The sequence below is a fragment of the Zosterops lateralis genome (assembly GCF_965231275.1).
Source record: "Zosterops lateralis genome assembly, chromosome: 1".
Lineage (NCBI taxonomy): Eukaryota > Metazoa > Chordata > Aves > Passeriformes > Zosteropidae > Zosterops > Zosterops lateralis.
The window spans coordinates 14,988,827-15,014,065 of NC_139762.1; the positions used below are offsets into that span (position 1 = coordinate 14,988,827).

Consider the following 25,239-nt stretch of genomic DNA (forward strand, 5'->3'; position numbering starts at 1 on the left):
TTTCAAAGCATAGCGAGACCCTCAGCAATTACTGGGCATTCAGATGAATGAGTTCCTGAAGAAAAGACATATTTAGCATTTCCAAGAGGAAAAATAAGTGAAATAACTTGGAAATATCTCAAGTAGTAAAAGTTGAGTTCCACCTAACTCACTAAATAACCAAGTGAATTTTTAGATAAAAAGTAATTGCTGGTTTTTTCTGTCCTTATCTGGAATTGGTTGGGTTTTTTGCGTTGTTTTTGTTTGTTTGTTTGTTTGTTTTTGTTCAGGTTTGTTTGTTTGTTTGTTTGTTTGTTTTTAAATACAACTGTAATTTTACAGCAATTTATAGTTTTGAAGTCAATCGAGACAGTGTGGTGGTAAACCATGATTAAAACATCTATTTACTAAAATCTTCATTTTAAAGTACAATGCTGAAAGGATTTATCAAGAAATCATTTGTTTTGCAAGATATAATACTGAGATTTGTTTCTACTCTCCATATGCATATAATTTTAATTAAAAAATCTTAATTAATTTTTATGCTAATCAATGTAAATCTTAGTGATAAACTTCATAAGAAGGCAGCAGTAGGGTGAATTTAGGCATCAATTCAAGTAATCAATCTTAGCTTTGGTTTTATTTTTTTCTTGGTTGATTCATATTGTGTGCACAGGCACTGAATGATGAAATGCTTAACAGTAAGTTCAGATTTAAAGTTTAATTTAGAGATTGCAAGTTATCTAGTTTGAAAAATAAAACAATGATCCCACAATTTTCTGCATTTTATATAGAGTTTCTAATCAACTCCTATCAAAGGGAGTCTCCTCAACTTACACATAGATTTGATATCCTTAGGCCAAGCCATTTTTGTTTGTTTGTTTTTAATGGAAAATTTCTCATTCTGCAGTTTGAGATTAGCCTGTAGTTAAAATAAGATATAATGTAAAATCAATCAAAATATTATTTGAAGATTTATAATGCAGTAGCCCCTCTGTCAAAGTACAGAAATAATTATACTATAATTATGTTAGAGGCTGGTAAGAACAGGGGAAGACATGTGAACTTGGTGTAATGTATTATCTTTTTTAATGTTCAGGTATTAGTCCATAGATCAGTGTTTGTCTAGTAATGTGTTGCTTGATTCTGTAGTTTAATGAATACTTTAAAACAAGATATCATTTTTATTAAGAGCAAGTGTTCACAAGAGTCAAAAACATTCTATTTTGTTTTGTTATTTGCAACACCTTGGAGCCTATTTACTAAGAGTTTTCTGTAATTTAAGAGAAATAAACGACATAAAAAGATTTTTGAGTTTCCGGTATGTTAATGCGTTAAACAAGATCTAAATACTTTTAAAGTGAAGTTTTGCATTGAAACAGAGCTAAAATTCACCATTTACACTATACTTTTTAAATGGTGCATTATTTAAATATTTTTTCCAAATCTGTTTTCAGATTTGAAAAATTGAAAAATTTGAATAATTTGAATATCACTCTTGGTTTGTCCTACTAACGCTGTAATCAGGATTTTTTTTTTTTTTCTGTTTTTTTAATGTTGCTAGACTCCTCTCATGCAAAGGCACATGCTTTTTTCTACAGTCCAGTGTTGGCTAGAGCTGGGCTCTGAGGCAGATTTTGTAGCCTAAAGCCATGTCAGCACAGAGCAGAAGCTGAGTCATGTAGGATGTGCTGCTGGAGGGAGCTGGGCTGTACCTACATCACAACATTCACACCTCAGAGGTGGTGCTGGCCAGACAGATGTTCCTTTTTGCAAATCCTGCTGTGCTGTAAGAAGTGACTGCTCCCTAGCTGATTACTGCTGCCCCTCTGCTGAAGGTTTCTGCCCCCATGTCTCATCCTGGGAGATCAGAGGGAGCTCTCCCTAAACAGCTTCCAGCAAAGTAGCTGGATTAGCTGAAATGGAAACAAAGGCTGACATGGCCTAGAGCCTACTAGGGATCTTCTGGATGATCCCTTCTGCTGGCACAGGAATGGCCAGCTAGGTCCAGGAGGGGATTTCTTCTCTGTGGTCTTTGTTAAATGTCTTTGTATTGCTGTGCCAGGCAATTCTCACAATGACACAGAATAGCCTGTGATGGCTAATTGTGGATGTTCATCAGACCTAACAGCACTGGAGCCATCACTGTCTGGTCCAGTGGAAGATTCTTAGGTCAGAGCCCATTTCTTCACTCCCGACTTTGAAGTAATTTTGTATTTCATTTAGATTCAAAACTGCAAATTTCTCCCTTGCTTGATCACTAGTATTTTTTTAATTTTATTTTTTTCATGATTTATTAAATCTTTCCCCATGTATTTCTGCTATTTCTTTCACGTTCTTGTAAGAAATTTGCAGTGAGATGTCTTGTATTTTCTTTTAGGTTTTGTGACATTCTCTTTTTTCTTTTTGTTTTTTTTTTTTCTAACTTGGAAAATGCAACACCCTATGACAACAGCTGTAACAAGTTGTGTGTGGCTGAAAATTGGCTTGGCTTATATCTGCAAAATCTAACAGCTCTAAAGTAAGGCTTAGACTGTGTGATAACCCAGTAGCTGAGTATCTGTTTTCAGATGTTTATAGCAAGCTCCTAAAATCTCTGCTTTTCCTTTTAGTAGAAGAATTCCACTGAAAAGTAAGACTGGATTTTGGTCTCTGGTGTGCAGGCTCTGACAGGCTAATAAGGAAGAGTGATGGTGGCAATAAAAAGGGTCTTGGGTGCATTCTTCGTATTTCACTGGTTGTAAAATGATGGCCCTGGTACAGAAGGGCCACAGAGGGACTCAAAGTGAAGTCTAGTCTGCAAAGTTTGAAGAGATTGTTGTGGTGAAGTGACCTCCCCATCAGCCCCACCTCTCCATGTTGTTTATGGCCATCACATCAGAAGCTGAATTTAGAGCATTGGAGGTTACCTTTATAATCTGGAGAAGAGAGATGTATCTTTTTAATTTTTAATTATTTCCTCTTTTGAAATTGTGCAAAATGATAATCTAAACACAATATCAAAATCTGGAAATTAGTTTTATTCACTGAAGAAGAAAGCAAGTGCATTTGGAGACTTAAGTACTTCATAGTATTGCAGTTGATGAACTTCCCCTGTGAAGGTAAACTGGAATGACACTAAAATTCCCAATGAGCTGATTTCACATGCATACATATTGACATAAATCCTAAAGTTTAAGTCCTATTTTGATGGAATTAGTATGCTGAAGTGTGGAGGTTTCTCTACAGGTAACATGCTATATCTTGCCTGTGACATTAAGCCAATCCCTGAGTTTAACTGCCTTTACAATCTGCAGACTTTAAAGGATATATAATGCTCTGTGTTCATTTAGCAAATACAAAATGGCAAGAGAAGATGAGGTTTTATTACCATGTGAACAGTAGAAATAAACCAAAACTGAAGGAGATCTGGGGGAAAAAATCTGGTAGAATGTATATCCTTCAGCATGCAAGAAGCTGCCCTTGTTAGAAACTAACTTTGCATGCATAATTAATTTGAGCTGCACATTTCGTTTCTTACAGCTAGAAGAGAAATTGAATTCAGGTGTTTGGTGAACATATGGGGGATTTACTGTGAATTTATGACCTGTGGTTTGAGTGTAAAAACCCAAGATACTAGCTGATAAAACTTAATGAAGCTTGTGCAGAGAAACTATTTTTATTTGCAGTTTTGTAATTCATACATTTTTTGGTTTTTAACACCTCTCCCCTACCTTTTTATGCCTTATTCACAATAAATGACACTTAAAAAAAAAAAAAAAAGTGGTTGGAATAAGGCTTTTTATGCCTCTTTCCAGGTTACAACCATGGTACAAGTACATTTGTAGTCTAACAAATTTGATCTCTTGCTCAGCTATTTTTTTTCTCCTACGGCTGTAGCAATTCTGTAATCATGTAACAGCTCTTTTATACAGCACTGTCCATGGTTGCTCCTGTTTGTGTACCATGTCTGTATGTGTTAATATCCATGTGTTGATGAAAAATCTGTTCCCTGATGTCTCGGAAAAGGACCATATGTAGGGCACAATGGAAGGAGAGGACCAGCCAAATTGGTTACACTAACTTAAGCCTGGGGAGTGGCATTTAGATGTCAAAAAATAAACCACAGAACGAAGTAGTAGGAAAAGACCAGCCTGCTCTGGCAAGCTGGTGGCAGGAAGGAGATGGTACAAACTGTGCTGCTGCTCAGCCCTCATCACCCTGTGCTGTGTGGGCACAGTCATCTGTGTCACTGATGATTAACAAATCTGCTTAAAGTGAACAAACCAGCAGACTGTGCATTGGGATGTGGTGGTAACTTTCAGCCTGGTAAAGGGCACACTTTCATTTTATTTTATGTCCATGACTTTTTGAAATAACTTGACAGTTTCTGCTTATTCACCCTCAAGGGCCATCTGAAACAGACAAATCCATCTGCTTGGGGTTAAGCACTGTGGTGAGAGGGAGCTTCAGTTCCAGTAAATATAGCAGAAGTTTTAATATTAGATTATCACCACTCTGCTTTTTGTTGGGCTGTTTCATCTTGCTCAGGTGATGAAGAAAGGGGCCAGCCAATTTTGTAGATATTCAGTTAGTCCTGTACTTTGGTAAAGATGTGTCCCACCAACCATGGCGTGGCCACATTGTCAGTCCTCTGTGTGACAGAAATAAATTTGTTTCCTGCTCTTCTCTGTGTGTAAGCAGAGGTAGATACAAATTCAGACCTTAATTTTTAATATGACACAAGTAATCTGTTCAAATGAAAAGGAATTTATATCATACAAATGGGTGATAGTTATTTACCAGCTTGAAGCAAATAAGAACCCGTCTGTGTTTTATTACTGCTATCCAGAGATCTAAGCAGCCAGTCAGGCCAGCGAGGCCCCAGCAGCTCAAATGTGTGACAGAAGATTTCAAGGTGTAAAGAACACTTTTTGTTTACTAACCTTTTGGTTATTCTAGTCAAGTTGCAACTGCCTGGTGGTGTTGTTAAGACCTTTTTCCATGCTTTTTCAGGCTAATAAATTTTTTCCCCAAAGCTTCAGTCATCCCTGTTCAGTGGCATGTTTGTATCTACTTTATCACATTGAAAATCTGACTGTTTTGAAAGGAATACAGCTCTGCACATCAGTGCATGACATCACACTGAGACATTGCTTAATGATCTGAGACCCTGATGGCCATTGCTGCAACTGCTTGTTTCTGGAAATATGTGACAGCCCTGGCCTATCTAAGTCTTGCTTACCATTGCAATTTTAGTCTGTGCTGCTGGTGGTGTGTTTTGAAGCAGCACTCAAAAAACAACTGATTGTGAAATGTGCCATCTGCAGATGGAAGGCAATGGAGTGCCAAGTAGAGCTGTGATACAAGAAAGCACAGATGCTTTGCAACCCAAGTAAACTTTGGCCCTAAAAGCTTTCCTTGAATTTTGTTTATTTTAAGAGCATTTAATACTGAGAGCACTTTGATAGAAGAACATCGCTGGTATCTGATGCTAGGAGGTGCTAATTGTCTTCTGTAAATTCACAGCCATCCTGTTATTAAGTAGGCATAAGGGAAGGCTGTCTGGGCAAGCTGTGGATACCGTAGAGAGTTGTAATTCCAGTTTTGCTAAAAAATTTAAAGCTAGCATAGGTCAAATTTTCAATAGACTTTGGATGGAGTTCAAGGTAAACTTCTTCCTGCCTGCTAATAGTCCTGAATTCTTTGAGGTGGATCTGCCTTCAGATTTTTGGTGCATTTGAATGAAGGATGCAAACATAACATGGCACATTTAATTGAACTTTTGAGGACATGCCCCATACAGCCACAATGGGGAATTTAAGCAGCAAGAACACCTGCAGCCTGCATCCTAGTAGTCTATTGATATGACCCTATCTCTCTTGGGTCAATTCATCCAATAAGTCAAAATTCATTTTGCTTTAGACTGGCTAAGGACACTTCACACGGGATATAATTTGTTTAGCTCTGCCCCCAGAGATAATGATGTGACTTACATAAAGATTTGTAGATAAAGGAGATCATCTGGGGATCTGAAAAGAAATAAAGTTAGGTTTGTGCTGTTGACTCCAGAATTTTATTGGTGACAGTTTTCCCTTGTGATTATGATTTTTACATTTCCCTCTTTCTAGAAGTACTAATTGGAAGTTGAATGAGATACCAAGTGGGTGTACCAAGTGTCCCCTGAGTGCAGAGGGAGTGCAGTGGGAGACATAACAACCAGCAAAAAAACCCCATTGATGATAAGAGTAACTGGGTGAAGAAAGGCGTGAAAAGAGAGAGGTGACAGCATAGCAGGCCAGGACAGAGATGTGCATGCCCTCAGTGGTGAGAAGGTCAAGGCAGCTATAATTCAACCTAGAGAACCAGAACAAGGTTGAAATGAAAATGGAAACCAAAGGAGGTGAATCTAAGATATAGTCTAAACCCTCAAATAATCTTTTAAGAAATGTATCTTAGTGCCTCCTTAGCTGTCTGTCTTTTCCTCTTCTAAATAAAAATATTTAATTCTTTTATTATTATTAACCCACTGAATTGATCTCACTTTCTGTTTCTTAGAGACTTTTTGAGCTCAAAGAAATTTGAGTAGATACAGAAATGCCTTTTTCTAATTTTGCTCTTTCTTTTCTGTGAAATAGTCCTTTTTATAATTCACTTCCTTTGCACTTTTCTAAATCTGAGTCATGTCCCTTGCTTTTCAGATAAAATAGAAATATTGTTAAAAGATTTATCTTCTCTGCCATTATCAAACCTTTAATAAGTTTGAATAACTTTTCTTAAATCAGCTTGACTTCTTTTTTCTTTTCATTTTTTGTAAGGAGTTTTTTTTTTTGCATTAAAATAAGTTATTGGGTCTGGAGACAAGTTGATTATAAATCCCAGGATCCTCCTTGTCCTTTGTTATTCCTCTCTGCGGTGTAGAATGTCAAGTTCATGCATTTGCTGTTCAGGAAAAGACACATTTTGGCTTCATGGCATGGACACTATGCATTTTCTTTCTATTCCTCTGATAAGGTTTTAATGAATAAGTATCACAAAATGTGCAGAAGCCCTCAGATCTATAATAACCCTTGCAGTAGCCCATTTTGGGGCTGGTGCAGTGTATCCTGTATAATGCACAAGGTTTAGTGCAGTACTTTTGGGGTTTACCTTCTGTTTGCCATTGGATAAACTGCTTCAGTGTCACTTTTGCACTATGATCCCTAAAATCTGAAACAACCTTGGAACACTGATTATTTACCTGTCATCTTTAGTACTACAAGGTGTCCATGGATGGCACTTTTCTAGTAGTTTTTGCACAGAATTTCAATGACTTTTTCAAACATATATTCTTATACCTGAAATTTTAATGTTTACTGTAGTTTTGCTTTTTTAACTGCAATTTATCATGTAGGAAACACTTGTCTCTGTAGAAAGCAGTGGACTACTTGTTTGTTGGATTAACAATACCAGTTTTAAAAATCAACTGACCATTTAAAAGTGTTTTGTATATCTTGTATTGGATTGTGATGAATCCCTTTAAAATGTAGAGTGTATGATGATGTATGGGAAAAAAACAAGTGGTTGTATAGTAAAGCTGGGCAGTAGTTGACAATAAGGAATAAATTTACATAAAATAAAAGTATAAATGGAGATAAGTTGTTTCACAAAATGAAGTCAAATTAAGGAAATAAAATTAGCAACACACCTACAATGAAGTGGAAATTTTGAAAATACCAGTGTTTCATTTCCACCTGTTCTAAATTAAGTTTTCTTCTAATTGTATTTTTCAAAGGGGTAATTTGCACATAGAACTGGACTTACCCTACAAATAAAGCATTTCCTTAAGCTCAAATTTGGGCTAAAAAAAAATGAAAGAAAACACTTCTCTAAATTCCTTTCTTTTCTTTGCCTTTGGTTTCAAATAAATAAATAAAAAAAAACATAAATCAATGCAAACCACTTCAAAAATTAGCCTTAGCCAGGACCATACTAATTGTTCTGTCTGGCCAACCAAGCAGTGATAAACTCTATTTATTGGCACCGAAAAGAGTGGGAGGTAACGTCTCAAACATCTACAACCTCCAATCCCCTGCACTTACCAGTCCTGAAAGGCATGGAAAACAGTCAAAAATGGACTCTAGAATTGTGTCTTTTCATACAAAAGAAGATACAGGATATAAATTCACTGTGTTTTATTGTACCCTGTGTCTAAGAAAAGAAATCTATGGAATTGCTTTCCATTGTCTCTCTGCAGATTTTTCTTTTGAAACAAAGTAATAGCTGTCCATTCCTCATCAGCTCTTTTGAAATAAACAATGAAATGCAGGGCACAAGAAGCCCACAAGTGTAGATTAAAATGCTTCTGGTTAGTCTTGATATAACATATTTGTTTGTCAGGCTTTCCATGATTCCCACATTAACATTTTTGGAAGAGTGGGGTTGTAGGGTCAGGTAGGAGTTGCACAGCTGGAAAAATGTCAACAAGATTAATAAATACCCACTTTCCCCTTCTCCAGGAAATAAGCCATTCCTGTGCATATTTCATTATGGTTTCATGTACACCTGTGCCGTGGAGCGCGGATTACTGGGCATTGTGGAAAAATTGATGGTGTTGAAGGATTGAAGGTTCTGGTTTGTATCAGTACCTCTGGGACTGAGCCCTCCCCAACCCACCAGTGTCTGTGGGGCCAAGTGAAGCCAGCTCTCGTCTGCTGCCTAGATCCATTCCTGCCTGTGGGCCTGTCAAATGGATGGCTTTTACTGCCCCCAAGCCTTTTAATGCTTTCAGGCTGATCAATTTAAAAGACTTGTTAAAAACAGAACTAAGGGATGACAGGTTCTTATTGATTGGGGAAAATAACCAAATTTTATATAGGTAGAGCCTTCAGACATTGTAATTAATTTGATGTGAATAAAGATTGGACAGTACTACAGTTTATTGATTGGAGAAAAGTATTTTTCTTGTTTATTCAGTAGCAGAGATCATTAAGACTTTTAATTTTCCTTTATGTTAAGTCTGACACTACTATATCGCTTTTCATTCTCTAGGAGTGACATACTGAAAAGGTGCCAACAACTTATGATAATTTTTAGAAATACTCTTATTTGTCTTGTCTTTGCAACATCTGAAGTTTCTTTATGAGACAAACAGCATTAACAATATTTTAAAAAACCTAAAGATCTTTGTCCTAAAAGCTTGTAAATTATTTTTAGGTCTGCAGCCCTGCACTGCAGTAGCAGTCCCAGTCCCAGGTGGCAGTTCCCAAGTTATTGACCATTTCCATCTTTCCTCTCTCAGCACCAGATCGACCCCCAACAATCACGACCGGATACAGCGCCTGCGACAGGAGTTCCAGCAGGCAAAGCAGGACGAGGACGTGGAAGACAGGAGACGCACTTACAGCTTCGAGCAGCCCTGGGTGAGTGTGCAGGGCCTGACAAATCTGGGAAGCTTGGCTGACTCCTGCTGTTCCTGGGTGGGTTGGGAGCACACCAAAAGGGAGGCAGGGTGCTCTGCCTCCACACTTCTGCCCTTGCTGTGATCCGCATTTTTGGTTCATTGATGTTTACTTCATTTCTAAACTTCTTCAGCCATATGTCATGTGTGCAGATAGCATTATTTGCTCCGTGGTTAGACCCTTGACTCTGTGAGTTACTGCTTGGATTAGTATCAAAGGCAGTATCTATTGATCTGAAATTTTCAAGGAAAACCAGAGTAAAATACATACTAACAATAAATAATGGAAGATGTAACCTTGTAAGTGGTATTTTCTCTGAAGCAATATCACTGTGTTTAGTTATTTTCATAAAGGCAGAGCTATGTCTTTTCACAGTAAAAGAGAGATGTGCCTGCTTCACAATAGTACCACTCTGACACTTACATCAGCTGAGACAGTTTTGTATTGAGATATATGTCCTAATTGATCTGTTAAATCCTGTTCTAACTGATCTAGTAATGTGATACAGTTATTTAAATACATGTGCTTATCTTGATTAACATAATAGAATGAATTAGTGCTCCTCTTACATATTACTGCTCCAATTACATATCCTAAATTAGGATCCTTTAAATATGAGACAAAAACTGTAATTTTTTTTAAATTCCATAATAAATACAATGAACGACTTGTTTGTGTTCCAAAAAAAGTGGTAAGTGTGTGATGACAACGGTAGAATCTCTCACAGGTTCCTCTGAAGCAGGTGAGGGTGGTTAAGTTATTGTTGCTCAGCATTGCCATGCACAACAGGCTGAGGAGAGAAAAGCCAAAGAGCCACTTGTCTGTGCGTGAAGTCACTGAGAACAGCAGTATCAGGATATAGGCTTCTCTTTTCCTGTATTAGAAAACATCTACCTTCCTCTGAAATTGAATATAAATAATATAAATAATATAAAATTTTTTTTCTATGTCCAGATGCTTTCAATTTGAGGTGGGGAAGATAATGTGATAGCTCATCACAGGGATAGTTTAGCTGTTTGGGGTAGGTTGGGGCTGGGTGTAGCTGCTACCTTCTGTTACCCATGTCAGCTACTGTTTGGTTTCCAAAGGAGAGATTTGAGTGACATTCTTGGGAAAACTGTGTATGAGAAAAGCTTGCACTCTTGAAGACTTGGGAACTTAACTACTGAAGGTCATGGGCCAAATTGTTGTATATCTTAATGCCATAGCAACTTTAGACAGTCAACTTGGCTTTTATTATAGTTTCTTGTAATGAGCGAGAAGGGAATTATTTGGATGACAGGCTGATTACCTTAGGAATGGAATAATTTCCTAAATTCTGGGTCAGAACATTGACCTTTCTATTTTCTCTTATTCAAACAAATGGTATCTCTCTGTTTACTCCCCTTCTACTGATCATGCAAATGAGCTCAAAGTGACTAATTCAGCTTAATGTATTAATATTAATTCTGAAGCTTATTGTTGCTTTTGTAGGAGCTGTTGTTAAATACGCTGGTGACCAAATGTTTTATTTTAGATAAGTACTTTAAAAAAAAAGTTGCCCAGAGTGTATTTGACTTATAATTTTTTTTTCCATCGTGTACTCCAGCCTTTCAAGCTCACAATGCTTGGAAAGGATAAAGAAATGATCTCATCCATTTCAGCAGTTCAAAGCCATTTCAGTTTTTAAAAGCCATAGCCTTCTTTTTTAAGGAGGGTGTTGTACTACTTTACATGTTAGTCTAAAACGATGGACTTTCTTAAAACAACCTCTCAAAACAGATCCAGATATATTATTAAATATCAATGACACACAAAAAAAAAAAAAAAAAATAAAAGGCAGAATTGGTTTATAATACATATATAGGAAAATACTTAGATACATTCATCAGTGTCTTTTCAGTCTTCTCCATCTGTGAGCTGTTGGTTCCAAACCACAGCAGTGCAAAGTGCAACTGTATGTGGGCCATTGTTGAAAAGAGTGTTTTCACCTGAGGGAGATGGGTTGTGCAGCCTACATAAATAAAAGGCTTTGCATACAGAGAAGCCTCTGAGCTACAAGACAGCAGCAAACTCTGACCTGGATTGGATAGAAAGAGAGGAAAAACCCATCCTTGGAGAAGTGTGTGCTACGAGGTGATAAGTAGTTTGCATTTCTCATTACCAAGCTGACGGGATGGTTGAGGATAGGGAACGAAGTGCTGATGTGATGTTAGACTGTCGGTTACTTTAAGGAAGTACAAATTAATATGGAGTTTGCAGTGGAAGTAAAGAATGCTGATGGAAATCTGGCAGCTCTGAGGATATTCTGAGGAGCTCAATGTCTCAGAAACCCACTAATATATTTTAAAAATGGTCCTGTAATCCTCAACAACTCCAATTCCTCTCAGATTATTGATGACTTGTGACACAGGAATCCAGTTACCTGTGAAAGAAACCTTCAGTGTCCTTCCTGGATGGGAGGCAGATCTCATTCTATGGAGTACATCATAGTACAACCTGGCTCTGTGTGGTACCTGTGGGTGCCTGGCCCATCCCTTTCTGCTGGGGCCCATCAGGTGAAGGTCCTTTCTCTGTACCTGAACAATGCAACAGCACTGGACTTCTTGCCCCACGGTGTTTGTCCTGCCAGTAAACAAAGTACTTGACTGCCTGCGAGTGTTCAACAGCATCAGGCAGCTTAACAGACACAAAAAGTGATAGTGCTGGAATGAAATGACAATGTCTATTAGGCAGCATGACATTTCTGCTCAAGGCCATTTGAATGACACACTGTTAGGGTTTAAATAACTGCCTAAGTGTTGCAACATCGAGCCAGCTCTAAAATTCACTCGTTCTGCAAGCTGAGTCAAAGCTTTATGGAAGACATTTTTGCATTTGTTTATTTTAGGATGACTTTCTCAGGCCTCGTAGCTGTTCTTTTTTTTTTCTTTTATGTGGTGCTTTTTATGTGTGTGTATTTCAAAAGGCGAGGTGCAAGAGGCTTTCAAGGGCAATACTATAGGCCTGATGTTGCATGGAAATAAAGATTAAAATAACAAAATTTGATTAATCCCTTTTAATCCTGCTGGTGTTAATTCCAGTCAAAGTTTGCAGAAATGTGTATCTGGGCAGGCAGAATTGCATGGAATTACAGTGTGTCTGCTAATATTTAAGGCCCTTGATGTTGCTATGACACTTTTATACCAATGAGGATTCTTTTGGGGCTGATTTTTTTTGTTTGGTACCAAAGTTGAGCCTCTGTTTCCTGTGCTTTTCTGGATTGTGTTAGGTCTGCTGAGGCTTTGGGGGACTTCGTTGTAATTTGTTCCACATCTCATATTTTTGCCTAGTTGTATCTTGATTAACAGACACACTCGCCTCTTTAATAACAAAACCACAGCTCTGTAGCCCTAAATGCCATGGGAGTGAACAATCCAATTTTTTTTAAAAGAGCATTTTAAATCCATGGAAAACACTTCAGCTGCTTGCCAGTCCTCCTTGTGGAAGCACACCAGTGATCCAAAAAAAGCCCACAAAGAGGCTTGAGAGACAAAAGCTGGTGCTTTATTTCATCATACACAATACAAAATTGGTGCTGAAAATGGGAAGTGGCAAATTCCATTTACAAATACATTCATCTCTGGTCATCCTGGATCTATCTGAATGATGGGGGAAAAACTGGCGTTGAGAGATCAGCTGAGTAAAATGTGCTTAAAATATTTAGGAGTCAAATAAAAATAAACTTTATTTTCTAAAGATAACAGCTAACTGGGTCATAATATATACACTACCTGACTTGTCTGACTATACCTTTAGTTACATGAATAAATTTGTAAAAAGTAAATAATTACATGATTTTCATAGAAGAAAGACTTCAGGAGTCCTAATAATATGTTTATGCATCGCTTGATGAATAAAGGCTCAGAAGGCTGGGGACTACGCTGGGTTTTTTTCTGCTGTTTGTGGGTGTGTAGGTCTTGCCTCTATAGAAAAAAAAATCAGGTTTTTTTCTGTCTAAGATACTTTTTTCTTATCCCTGTACTCAAGTCCTTGACTTTCTCAAAGCCATACTAAATTTTAAATAGTCTAAAATTCTTTAGGAAAAGCAAAAGACTAATTTTTATTGCTATAACTTTCACCATAGCATATTAATATTACCTGGAAAAATGAATAACAGGCTTTATTCAATATAAACATTGTAAAGTTTATATCAGGGTGTAAATTATGTAGAATTACTCAACACAATGTGAAAGAGAAGTATTGTAATAATTCTTTCTATTGTTAGTCCATTTCAATCATCTATTTTAGGATATTTTATGCAAGATATTAGGCAATATCTAATGGAGTATTGCAGTAAACAAAAACTTTAGAAGCTAAATTGAAGTTTCTCCTATCTCACAATCTGTTTCAGAGAGGAAACAAAAGTTATGCAGGAAAGTGTCTCCACAGGTAATTTCTCTTTAGCTGTGTAGGTAATATTCATTTTATATATCAAATCTGCAAAGGATTTAATAAAATACCAGCGTATTTTGTTAAGATTTAGGTTCTACCTTTAACATTTTTTATTTTTAACTTTTTTTTTTTACCCACTAACTTTAATCTACTAATATATTTGAAATTTTAAAAAATGGAGATATAAGATTTTTAAATGAAATGAAATCATTTTAGTTAGTAAACAAACCTATTTTTAGCTCACAGGCATACAGTGAACATACATCAAGCAGAATTTCAGGGCTTTGTGGTTTGTTTCTGCCATACTGAAGATTTTCTTTCTGCTGCTCGTAACAGAACAGAAATCTTTGTTCCATACTGCTCAGCTTCCTACATATACACCATAGAAAGGTACAGAAAGGGATGGGATTTTCTTATTGCATGTTGCTTGAGTTAATACTCGCACCTGTTGGCAATTTTTAAAAGACGTACTGCTATATGTTCTGTTCACCATAGCAACATAAACACAAAGATAGAAGTAAAAATCATTTTCAAGGACATCTCCCAGAGACACTGAATGTTTTTCATCATTCTGAATTTTGATATACACAGTTACTGGATTGTCTGTCATCTGTGCCAAGTACATATACACATAAAGCAGACAAGGTCATTTAATCTTATCTGTTTCTAATTAGTGCTGCACTATGAGAACCATGGACTTTTCGGGGTCCTTGTGCCTGCCAAGTTCCCAGGTGAACTTGAAACTTCTTGGTTAAATACAGAGATTAATCTGGGAAAAAAAGTAGCACATTTATTTTAATTAAGTAGTGGTGGTTTTTAATAACTGGGAAAATGCTAAGCGACTTGCTCCTGTAGTAATCTCCCTGTTAACTATTTCTTTATCACCCCAAAGAGTTCTATGAGTCTGAGTAAGCACTTCTCCCAGCTTGTCCCTCTGGCTCTAGGCTGTCAGATAGGTATGTCACTGTCATTGGTAGATCTCCTGTCACCTGAACTAGCTGGATCTCCCTGAAAACCCAGTGCCCTGGATGGACCCCCATGATCTCCTCTCTGTATTTTGGTGGCAGCTTTGATCTGTGCTGTTGCTCAGGGATCCATGCTGCCACCACACAGAACTACCCTGTCTGGGTAGAAATGGCACTGTGCAGGGGACAGAAGTTCTGGGCAGCCCCTGGGATAGGTAGGAAAAGAGAGGAGGGACCTTTGTCCCTAAAATAGGTTGTCCTGGACTGCTGATAATGGTCACTGCAACATGAGCCATGGTGGTTACATGTTCTGTTACAGAACCATTCCCTGTAACATGAAAAATTATTGTTTGCATAAAGTGAGAAACTAGGAACTTTTAACCTTGCAGCCCTGGTTTTAAATTAATGCATCTTTGAGAAGAGAGCTGTGTAATTTCATCTATCTTAAAGCACAATTTTACGTGCTGAATATTGTTTAACAATGCTGAATGCACTATCATTGCCACTCTAAATGTATTGTGGAAGACATGAACATACATTTATTTGTATAACTCAGCCTTAGTTGTTATTGTGGCCTTGTCCACATCCTAATTTTAAAGGTCAGTTCTTGTCATACATCTCATTGCAAGCGAGGCCAGGGTTCTTATCAATCTGTTCTGTGAGGACCGAGATGTTGGCAGCTTTGTTGGATGGTTTCAGGTTGTTATAATTGTACTTAGCCTTGTATTGGATGAGTGTTGTAATTCCTGTGTTGTGTGTGTTCTTTGTACATGTTTTTTTGCTGTTGAAAGTCTGAAAGTAGTGCAACTTTTTTTTTCTTAATTGTCTCCATTTTATGCAATTATAAATAGGCTAGACATTTATATAGATGTTTAGGAATGTATGTTAGGATGTATGTTTAGGAATGTATTTTATTAAAGTGTATGTGTATAAAAGCATACTGTGAGAACTGAAACAAGATTACCAATTAGTTTTTGAAGACTAAAGTTGCTTATTGTATAAATATTTTTTGTTTAGTTACTTTAATTAATAGCACATTGAAAAGTTATATCACTGTATGGAGATTTGCATTTTACTGAGCAAGTTAAGGGTCCAAAATGGATTATATTAAGTCTTTGTATCACCATAAACATTTATCAAGGGCATTCACAATAGTATCACTGAGGTTTTGAATGAAAAGTTTTGAAATAAAGGCCTTTTCATTAATAAGATGGTAGAATGTCCCTGTCTATGTGTATATATGTTATGATATGGATTATGTGATTACATACAAAGGGAGTATTTTTATGTCTCATTGACATATTTTTGGATACTTGAAATGAGATAATAGATTCAATTATATGAACAGCTTATTGTAGATGTGAACAACATTCAAACCAAATAAATGCCTTTTCCAGATTAGTTAAGTATTGGAAATCCTCTTAGTTTAACAGGGCATACAGGTACTCATACCTTCAGTAAATCAGATAATGGATTTGAGATGTTTGCCTTTAGACTCATCAAATTATAAATGTCATCCATTAGATGAAATTCTTTTTGAACTGCAGAGAATCCAGACCTGACTCCTCAGATCCTGTCATTCTGGGCATGCACTACAGCAGGCAGACAGGAGTGACAGCTCCTGTCTCTATTGAACCATTGGTTCCTCTGTGCATTAAAAAGAAATATCTCTGAAGTTGCATTTTGATCTTAGTCCATTCATACTCCATTAGGACTTTCAGAGCCTCTGTCACTTTACTGCAGGCTTTTGTGGTAACTTTAACTCTCCACATGTGTGTGTGCTTTCCAGATGATGCATTTTATTGTCTTGTATAAACCTAAACTGAGCAGCAGCTCAATCCTATCTCCACCTGTTTGGTGTTTTAACCATTCTCTGCACTGTGAGATTCTTTAATCCATTATATTTACAGCCAACAAAAAAAAAGTGAAACTGTTTTCAAATAAAGAGAAGCAAGTCTGATTTCATGTCTTATCTGTGATAACTACTTTCTCACATATGACATAATGTAGCTCCAAGCTTTCCAATGTTGTTGGAAGTGAAACCCATGAAATGAGGAGGTTGGCTGTAAAATCTTAGTTTAAATGTTTTTATTCTTTATGGGCAAGTTGATATGGGAACTACTGAGTTTCCCTCTGGTTCACTGTAAGCTGCTTATAACCACACAGGAGAGAATTCACAAATAAACCTTGTGATTTTCAGGTAATCACTCCCTTCCATAAGCTGAGCCCTTCAATAAAATACCAAATGTCAGAAGACTCTCAATAAAGTCAAGAAAGTTAGAAATGTTGACATATGCAATAACTGAAATGCTGCTCTGTATGTGTTGCCGTTATTTAATATAGTAGGAAATCTCTGTGGGAGTTGTTGGTTTGGACATACATATGTACAGCTTATTCATCTCTAAGAAAATTTCCCACAAGGCTGACACATGATTCTGTTTTCTCAATTTGTTGCTTCACCTCACCATTCCTAAAGCATTTTTCATTAGAAATGCTGTTTTACTGAGGTTGTTACAGAGTAAACCTATTCTGAAATAGTCATTACTGTTACATTCAGGATTCTCTTAGGTGAGTTCACTGTTATTCTTAGTCTGTACTTTCACATTCTGATTCTTTCACCCAGTAATATTCTTATACTGGGAAAATTGTATCTGTTAAATTCTGAGCTGAGACTGATGCTGTGTCTGAAGTGTACTCTCATTGGCAACAAAGTTTCTAACAGTTGTACACCTGTTTAAAACTTGTTTCTGGCTACCTGCAGCTATGTGATTATACTAAGACACTTACGTCACAAATGACAACTAGTTTCTAAAACTTGTCTTCTATGTGCAAAGCTTTTGAAAAGCCTTTTATCTTGCACATATTTGTGAGCCATAAGGATCTCTTTCTGCTGCAGAAATTATAATGGAAAAAAACAAGAGGTGTTTGTTTTGAGGAAAAGCAGAGATAAAAAGACAAAGCATGCTTTTAAAAGTAAGTCTGTGACAAGCTGTTTCAGTTGCAGGCTCAGAAAAGTGGTTATGCTCCCTCACCTCCCCATATTCAAACTTACATATTTTGAATAGTACTGGTAATTTTAAGGAGAAAAAAAATTATGCTCTGTTTCTTTGTAGAGAAAACCTTATTAGTAAAACAACAAGAAAAGCCCATAGCATTCTTTGATTTTTGTGACACTCCATTTTGCAAAATGAAATCACAAAATCTGAACAAAGTGCTAGGGTAAAATGGTATCTACAAAAGTGAACTTTTCCATGTTCCAAAGTCTGAATCCAGCCATTCTGTCAGATCTTGACTGTAATACTCTCTATTCCCAGAAAGACCATCCATTTTCACTTCCCCTTAGTGCTGGCTTCAACGTTTCAAATTGTCACCTCATTAAGATCCTACTTAGAGATACAGGAGTCCTCATTGTCCACAAGAGACTTGCTGAATCACTTGATCATATTGAACCAGAAAATGCTTTCCCCATCTCTGGGCCAACTGTAGAATAGGATGCTTCCACAAAGGGAGACCATCACTTGAGTGTATTGGTGAGGGTCAAAGGAGCTGCTGTGCTCCTTCCTCCTCAAGTGCTTAGGGGGGTGTAGAACTTAGCATTACCATGGCTAGGCTAACTTAAAGAGTCTGAAAATCTGTTCCACTGACTTAATTTAAATTACAGCATTGCCATAAAAGCATAACCAATTCTGGATGATTGTTTGCCTCATACATCTCAGAGATAGTAGGTCAGAAACCGAATTTGTATTGCAGGCCACTGTTATGGGTCAGAATTTAACCTAATTATTGTGAAAGAGCTGTCTGAACTTCATGTTAAAACAAGTATGGCTGTATTTGTATAATAGCAACCTAAACAATCACTGATTTATGGGTATTTTTCTGCTCTGTTTAAGACACTTTAATTTCTGTTTTGTAGCCCAACTCCAAGACGTACTCGCAGAGCGGCCGGCACTCCGTGTCAGTAGAGGTGCAAATGCAGCGGCAGCGGCAAGAGGAACGAGAGAGTTTCCAGCAAGCTCAGCGACAGTACAGCTCCTTGCCCAGGTATGGGAACTGTCTGGAGCTGCTCTGAGCTTGGAGATAATTTCATTTCTTAAGGAGAATGCTGTACTTTGTGCAGACACTTTTGTCCAGCTTTGATATCAGGTGGAATGTATTCACTGTAGAAGAGGAGTAGAATTTCTTAAGTGAGAGCATGTGGTAGCTGAAGATTGCTTCAGAGGATTTCTTCAGAGCTGGTTTCAGGGGAGTTTGATGACATTCAGCACCCAATAGAACTGAAATATTAAAACAAATCTATTCTTTGTGGGACAGTATCCAGTTTAATTTTCTGCAGTTACAGAAGTCTCCTGAGTATGACATGAGGTGTCCCCTTTTGACATGTCAGATTTTTTTTTCTGTTGCGTAATTCCTCACTGGGTAGAAATTTATCTTTGAGATGTTAATATGGAAAAAAAAAACTAAAAAGGAAAAAATTTCAAGACCTCCAACAAAATAAAAATGGAACTGAGAGAGTTATCCAAAAAATCAAAGGTCTTCAAGTTTACATATATACATTTTTAATATATATAGAGTGCTGAAAATTAATAAATTTTTTGTGTAAACAAAACTATGAGTTTTCTACACAGTAGTTTTTTTAAAAGATTAGTAGTTTGGGCAAAATGTCTTCTACTTGATATTTAGTTTTAAGAATTAATAAAAGTTTAGCCAGCTTGTATTGCAAATTAGCTCTCATAGTTAAGCATTATGCAAATGCATTTTGAAATATCAGCAGCAATGGTTGAATGGAGAATAATTTACACTGGAACTTCGTGTCAAATTGCTTTCCAATAAGGCTGTATTGTTTTTCATGACTTGTGTGGAAATGGTGTGGGAAAAAAAATTGTTGTGACAAGATATGTTTTGCCAGGTATATTCTAACTCTTTTTTTGGAAACAAATATAAGCCTTACAGCAAAGTTATTTAGCCATGAACTCTTATCTTAGCAACATCTTTGAAAATAGAACAGTTTCAGACTTTCAAATGCTTTAACACCTTTCAGTGTAGAATTTTGCTAATAAGTTTGGAATGTGGGAAAGAGAAATGTAAAGTTCCTGTGTTTTCTGAGATTGTTGGTTTCTCATCTTGAAAATCTTTATATCCTCTCTTCTTTTTTATCTCTGCCTTCCTTTGGAAATGACCACGTCTAATAATGCCATATTGTTTCTCCTGAGAAATTCTCTTCCAGTTATGCTAGTCCGACTCAACCATGTTTATTTATAGATTTAAAACTTTGATTCTTAAAACTCGCTTCCCCTGTTCACAATCTCTGGTAGCATTTAAAAGTTGGAATCAGTTGCAATGCTGTACAGTGGCAGAAAACTAAAACTCTAAGGTGAAAATTAATCTACAAGAAATATGAAAAATAGATCATAGAACAGCTCATAGAAATACTTGTTTTAAAAAGAGTTACTGAGAACTTTACTCAAGGTGGTTTTCAACATGAGAAATGGCTAGCAATCTAGCAATGCATGTTACTGTGTAATTAATGATAATTTAATGGCTTAGTTTGAGCTCTCTGGGTGTTTCAGCTGTGCTGAGAGCAGACAGAACTGCAGTTCAGTGCTGTAAATACCACAGTACTCCTATAACAACCTGGAGCATTGAGTTCTCCAGCTTTACAAATGGTTCCTAATGCTGTGACTGATCTTTAAAGAAATCTTACTGTTGATCTGAAACCTAGGTCCCAAGCTTAATGTCGCAGCCATGACTTTGTAATGATTAAAGTTTGTACACTGGCTTCATTCTTGAGCTTTGCTGCCTTTCATCCTGTGTATTCTCTAAGAGCCTCCTTTTTTTTCCCCTTTGCACATTCAAATCTTTAGTCCTGAAGGCAAATAAACTCTTGAGTCAATTTTAAAGGAACTTCCCAGAAAAACAGGGAAAGTGTGCCAAGTAATTTTGAACAAGTACCAGAAAACAGTCAGTAAATTAAATTGGTTCAACTAGTCATCTTCTTGTCTCATGTGAAACTGTAAAAGCAAGGTTTGACTCCATGTTAATTTTCTACTACTTAAAATTTATCTTCTTCTAGATCAGGAACTTGACAGTTTCGTAGCCTATAGAGGTTCTTTCAATTTGCTCTTGTTCCAGGGAGTGATAAAACATGACTCAGAAGCATTGTTGCTTTGGCAAAGTTGGATATGAGAATACCAATAACAGCTATAAAAAATTTTGTAAGAATTTACATTATGTTGTAATTTTTGCTGCAATAATTTACATTCATCTTGCATAACACTTTCATCCAGAGTTCTCAGAATCAGTTATGAAATAAGGTAGATATGGTAATTTTCAAATTATACATGTGGAATGAAGGTTGAAAAAACATTAGGTGACTTTTTGCTTTTATTAATGGTAGAAAAATTTTCCAGTTCTCCTGTCGCTCTGCTGCATATTCATTGGATGAGGCCACACTGTCATATGTGATGACATGAAAAACCAAGCCGTATATAAACAACTAAATTATTTTCTTATTGATTTATGTCGCAATATATTTTATTTTATTACTTGATTCTCATACTCTAATTTTAATCTCAAAGTGGGTATCTCTTTTGCTGCAGCACAAAATTGTTTTACTTTATCACCACCAATCTTATTTTAAATTCATACAAGCATCTAGCAGTTTGATAGTAAATTAAAGTTATTTCAAAACCATAATCTGTCTTCAAAATAATGTGGTGATTTATTGTGAAAAGAGATAAGAATTTGTAATTCCTATGTGTATCTGGCCTATTTATTCACTCCCTGGAGCCAAAAAAAGAGCAAAAAATGTTCTCTCTGCCTCTTTTTTTTTATGGAAGCTATAGCAGACTTGGAAACACTCCTTATAGCACAAAATTCCTTAGTTTTGGAAATACGAGGAAGAAACTGGAACTTCCTCTCAGTAATGAGCTTTATCTTCTGACTTGTGCAGTGTTAGGGCAAGTGTTTTAAGGATCTGCCTGTTGCATTTTTAACCAAGTGTCAGTCTAGATTCAAATTTTTCATGAGTGACTTTACAATTGCTGGCTGTTACCTGCATTCTTAAGGAAGCACAGCAACACGTGTGATCTTTCCTAGTCTGCAACTGAATTGTTAACACTTTTTTCTTGAGGGCATGAGGATAATTTTAGCTGGATGGGTTTTCATGGCATATTCCTCCTGCAAAGGCCTAGAAATATAGTTCAGCTCTCTAGGAAAAGTTTTCCCAACCCAAGTTGTCCCAAGAGACAAGATATCATTTTGGGGCAGAAGAGAGCTGTGACTCTAGAAAGTGACTTCTAGAAAATACTGACTTATTTTGCCCATAGCTGGGCAAAAGCTGAGGGCATGGCAGAAGCTGCCTTCTTTCCAGTAGTAATTGTCAATAACAGTTGAAGATGAACCAGAACATTCGTCTTAAAAACCTTTTTCATTTTTTCTTTTCAGGCAGAGCAGGAAAAATGCCAGTTCTGTATCTCAAGACTCCTGGGAGCAGAGTTATTCACCTGGAGAAGGGTTCCAGACTGCGAAGGAAAATCCCAGATATTCCAGCTACCAGGGATCAAGGAATGGCTATATGGGGGGACATGGCTTTAATGCCAGGGTGATGCTAGAAACACAAGAACTGCTCCGTCAAGAGCAGAGGCGGAAAGAACAACAATTGAAAAAAAAAACTTCTTCTGAAGGGCCTAGCAACTATGACTCATATAAGAAAATTCAGGACCCTAATTATACCCCTCCTAAAGGTCCTTTCAGACAAGATGTACCGCCTTCACCATCTCAGGTAGCAAGGCTGAACAGATTGCAAACACCAGAAAAGGGAAGACCATTTTATTCTTGAGGTGAAGAAAATGAGGATCAACTTACCATGCAATAAGGAACATTTTCATATAAAGACTTATATTTTGAAAACTTTTTATGCTGATGGTACTAAGGAATATATCCGTTTTCTATTTCAGTGCCTTTGAAAATATGGGCAAAGCATTGGTGGGCCTTTGCCCACGTCTTTGCCGTTGTGTCCCAAGTGTTGAATCCATGGAAGGATGTTCCACCATTTGACAATCATAGTGGAAGTGAGCAGCACTGCCCCTGCGTTCCGAGCTCTGTAGCCCAGTCCTGTAGCTGTCAATGGCTTTTTGCTAGGATTTGTTGTAATGTGTTTTACTTTGCAGTGACTTACTACACCAATGTGCAGCTTTGTGGCATAAAATTAATGAATTTGAGTTTGAAGGAAGCATTGACATGTCCTTTATTATTTCTCTTGGGTCAGAAGGAGGTGTACATATCACTCTTGAGTGGATAAGGCTGAGCTCTACTCTGGATTGCAGTTGGAGTTCTGATATGTTTTATGGTGGAGTCACTACCAGTCTTTGTTGATCAATATTTAAGTGTCTTTATGCTGAAAAACTACCCTTCTTCAATTATGCACATATGCACTCTTTTTTTTCACTCTCTCCCCACTCTGAGCTTATTAAAAAAGCCTTTATCCTGACTCATGAGGAAAACAATATTAAGCTTTCAGTTATCCTGAGAATCCTGTTCCAATTGCCTTATTATCTTAATGCACAGTCCATTACAAATGAAATAACTGGAGAGAGATTATTTATACAGACACAGCCAAACCTTTGATAAGTGTATTTTACTATTTTATTAAAGATGGGAAATTATGAACACACATGCAATTGAGTACTGCTTTGCTTTGCTTTGCTTCTAAATTAATTTGGTCATATGACACCTGTGTCTAGGAAGAGAACTAGGGAGGGTGTCATGCCAGCTCACCTGATACACAGTAGTCTTTGGGCAAATTTTGGAGATAGCGCAAAGCAAGAGCAGAGGAAATCAAAGTTTTTCTTTGGATCAAATAGCTGAAAAGAGAACAATTCCCTCTTTTTAGACATTGTGAAGCTTTGTGGACAATTTCCTTTGTGCTTCCATATACCATATTGTTGCATCGTTATGCTACATTAAAAAGAAACCTTTAAGTACATGAATGAGAGATAAGTGGAGACAAACTGTTACACATCATCCTGAAAACCTGTCAGTATCCAAAAATCACTAAAGCAAAATGATTGCTCTAGTAGAGAGTAATATTTGAATGTGCATATGGGATATGAGAATTTCTTTTGCAGCAGCTGTTTTTATGTTGGTATGAACTTCATGTATTGTACAAAATATAGCTGGGTTGCTGAAGTGCCTGCAAATTCCGATGTGAAAAGGCTTGAGAATGGATCTCAGCATATTGTGTACAAAAAGGAGAGAAAGCAAGAAAAAAATCATGTATTGCGTGATTTAAAAAAAAAAAAGCCTATTTTTTTTTTACTGGCACATTTTATTTTTGCGCCAACTTGTTTCTAGAATGTATGTGAAATATCAGCACACATATCAGTGTCTTTTATGCCTGTTTGTTAACAGTTTTTGTTGTTAATAATGTACTCCATGTTTAAAAGTTCTTATTAGTGTAAGCACAGTGACATTGGATGACAATAGCTTTTTTTATGCAGAATTTACAAAACTGTGTAAAATGGCTTTCCTTGTACATATGAAATTTAGAATAAAAGGCTGTTTCCATCCTTGTCTTGGTATTGCCTGTAGACCCCTATGAAAACTGCTGCAAACATTGAGTTTAAAAAATACTTAACAGATGTTTTATACTACTCCTAATGGTGTGTGTGTGTCATCCTGTAAATACAAGAGAAGAGAAGAGAAGAGAAGAGAAGAGAAGAGAAGAGAAGAGAAGAGAAGAGAAGAGAAGAGAAGAGAAGAGAAGAGAAGAGAAGAGAAAAAAGAAAAGTTTACAGCCCAGCTGAGGACCTGAAGACAATCCTCAAAAGCAAAACCCACATTGTTTAATGTGTTGTGTTATTTTAGGCCATACCTATGATATTTAAGAGGTACATTTTTAAGACTAACCTCTGTGGCAAAAATCTCCCATGCTGTAGCATGGAGTCCTCTGCCCATGGAGAGCCCTGTCAGAAGGACACCCACTGCAATCTGACCAAATCCAGGCATGTGTTAGGAACCCCTCTGCACTTTGTGTATGTTTTGGGGTCTGATGGGAGCCCTTCACAGGAATGTTGGCATGGTGAAAAACGGGAGAAGGCAGATTTATGAATAAAGCAATATTTATAGTGCCAATGATACTCTGTTTCCCCCATTAGTATTGGAGCTGAGTCTGGTTTTCTCCTTCTTCCCCTCATTTCTCATTTTGTTGGTTACTGCAGGAATGTCAATCATGATTCTGTGTATGCATGACATCAAGGTGTTGCCATGGCAATAACAGTGTCAAATTATTCACTGTGACTTTAGTGTGGGATCTCAAGGGGAAGAGTAACAGGAGCTGTAGGGTGGACAGGCAGCTTTCAGTGCCCAAATAAATAAAGGCAGGATTTTCAAAAAGACTTAAATTGTACTGTCTTGCATTTGAGCATGGGGAAAATAATTGTATTTGCAGTTTTGCAGGCCTTGCT

At 36.9% G+C, this 25,239-nt stretch overlaps 1 protein-coding gene across 12 annotated transcripts in view; it reads left to right on the top strand.

The window, feature by feature from the left end:
- The window catches only part of PARD3 (par-3 family cell polarity regulator), a 444,272-nt gene extending 419,932 nt beyond the window's left edge, over positions 1 to 24,340 (top strand). For all 12 annotated transcript variants that reach the window (XM_083880512.1, XM_083880506.1, XM_083880515.1 and 9 more), the window contains 3 exons: positions 9,239 to 9,359; positions 18,690 to 18,817; positions 22,220 to 24,340. In XM_083880512.1, the coding sequence (XP_083736638.1) occupies positions 9,239 to 9,359; positions 18,690 to 18,817; positions 22,220 to 22,613 (643 nt within the window). In that variant the 3' untranslated portion in view covers positions 22,614 to 24,340. The remainder of the gene's footprint in view (positions 1 to 9,238; positions 9,360 to 18,689; positions 18,818 to 22,219) is intronic.
- The last annotated feature ends 899 nt before the right edge of the window (positions 24,341 to 25,239 follow it).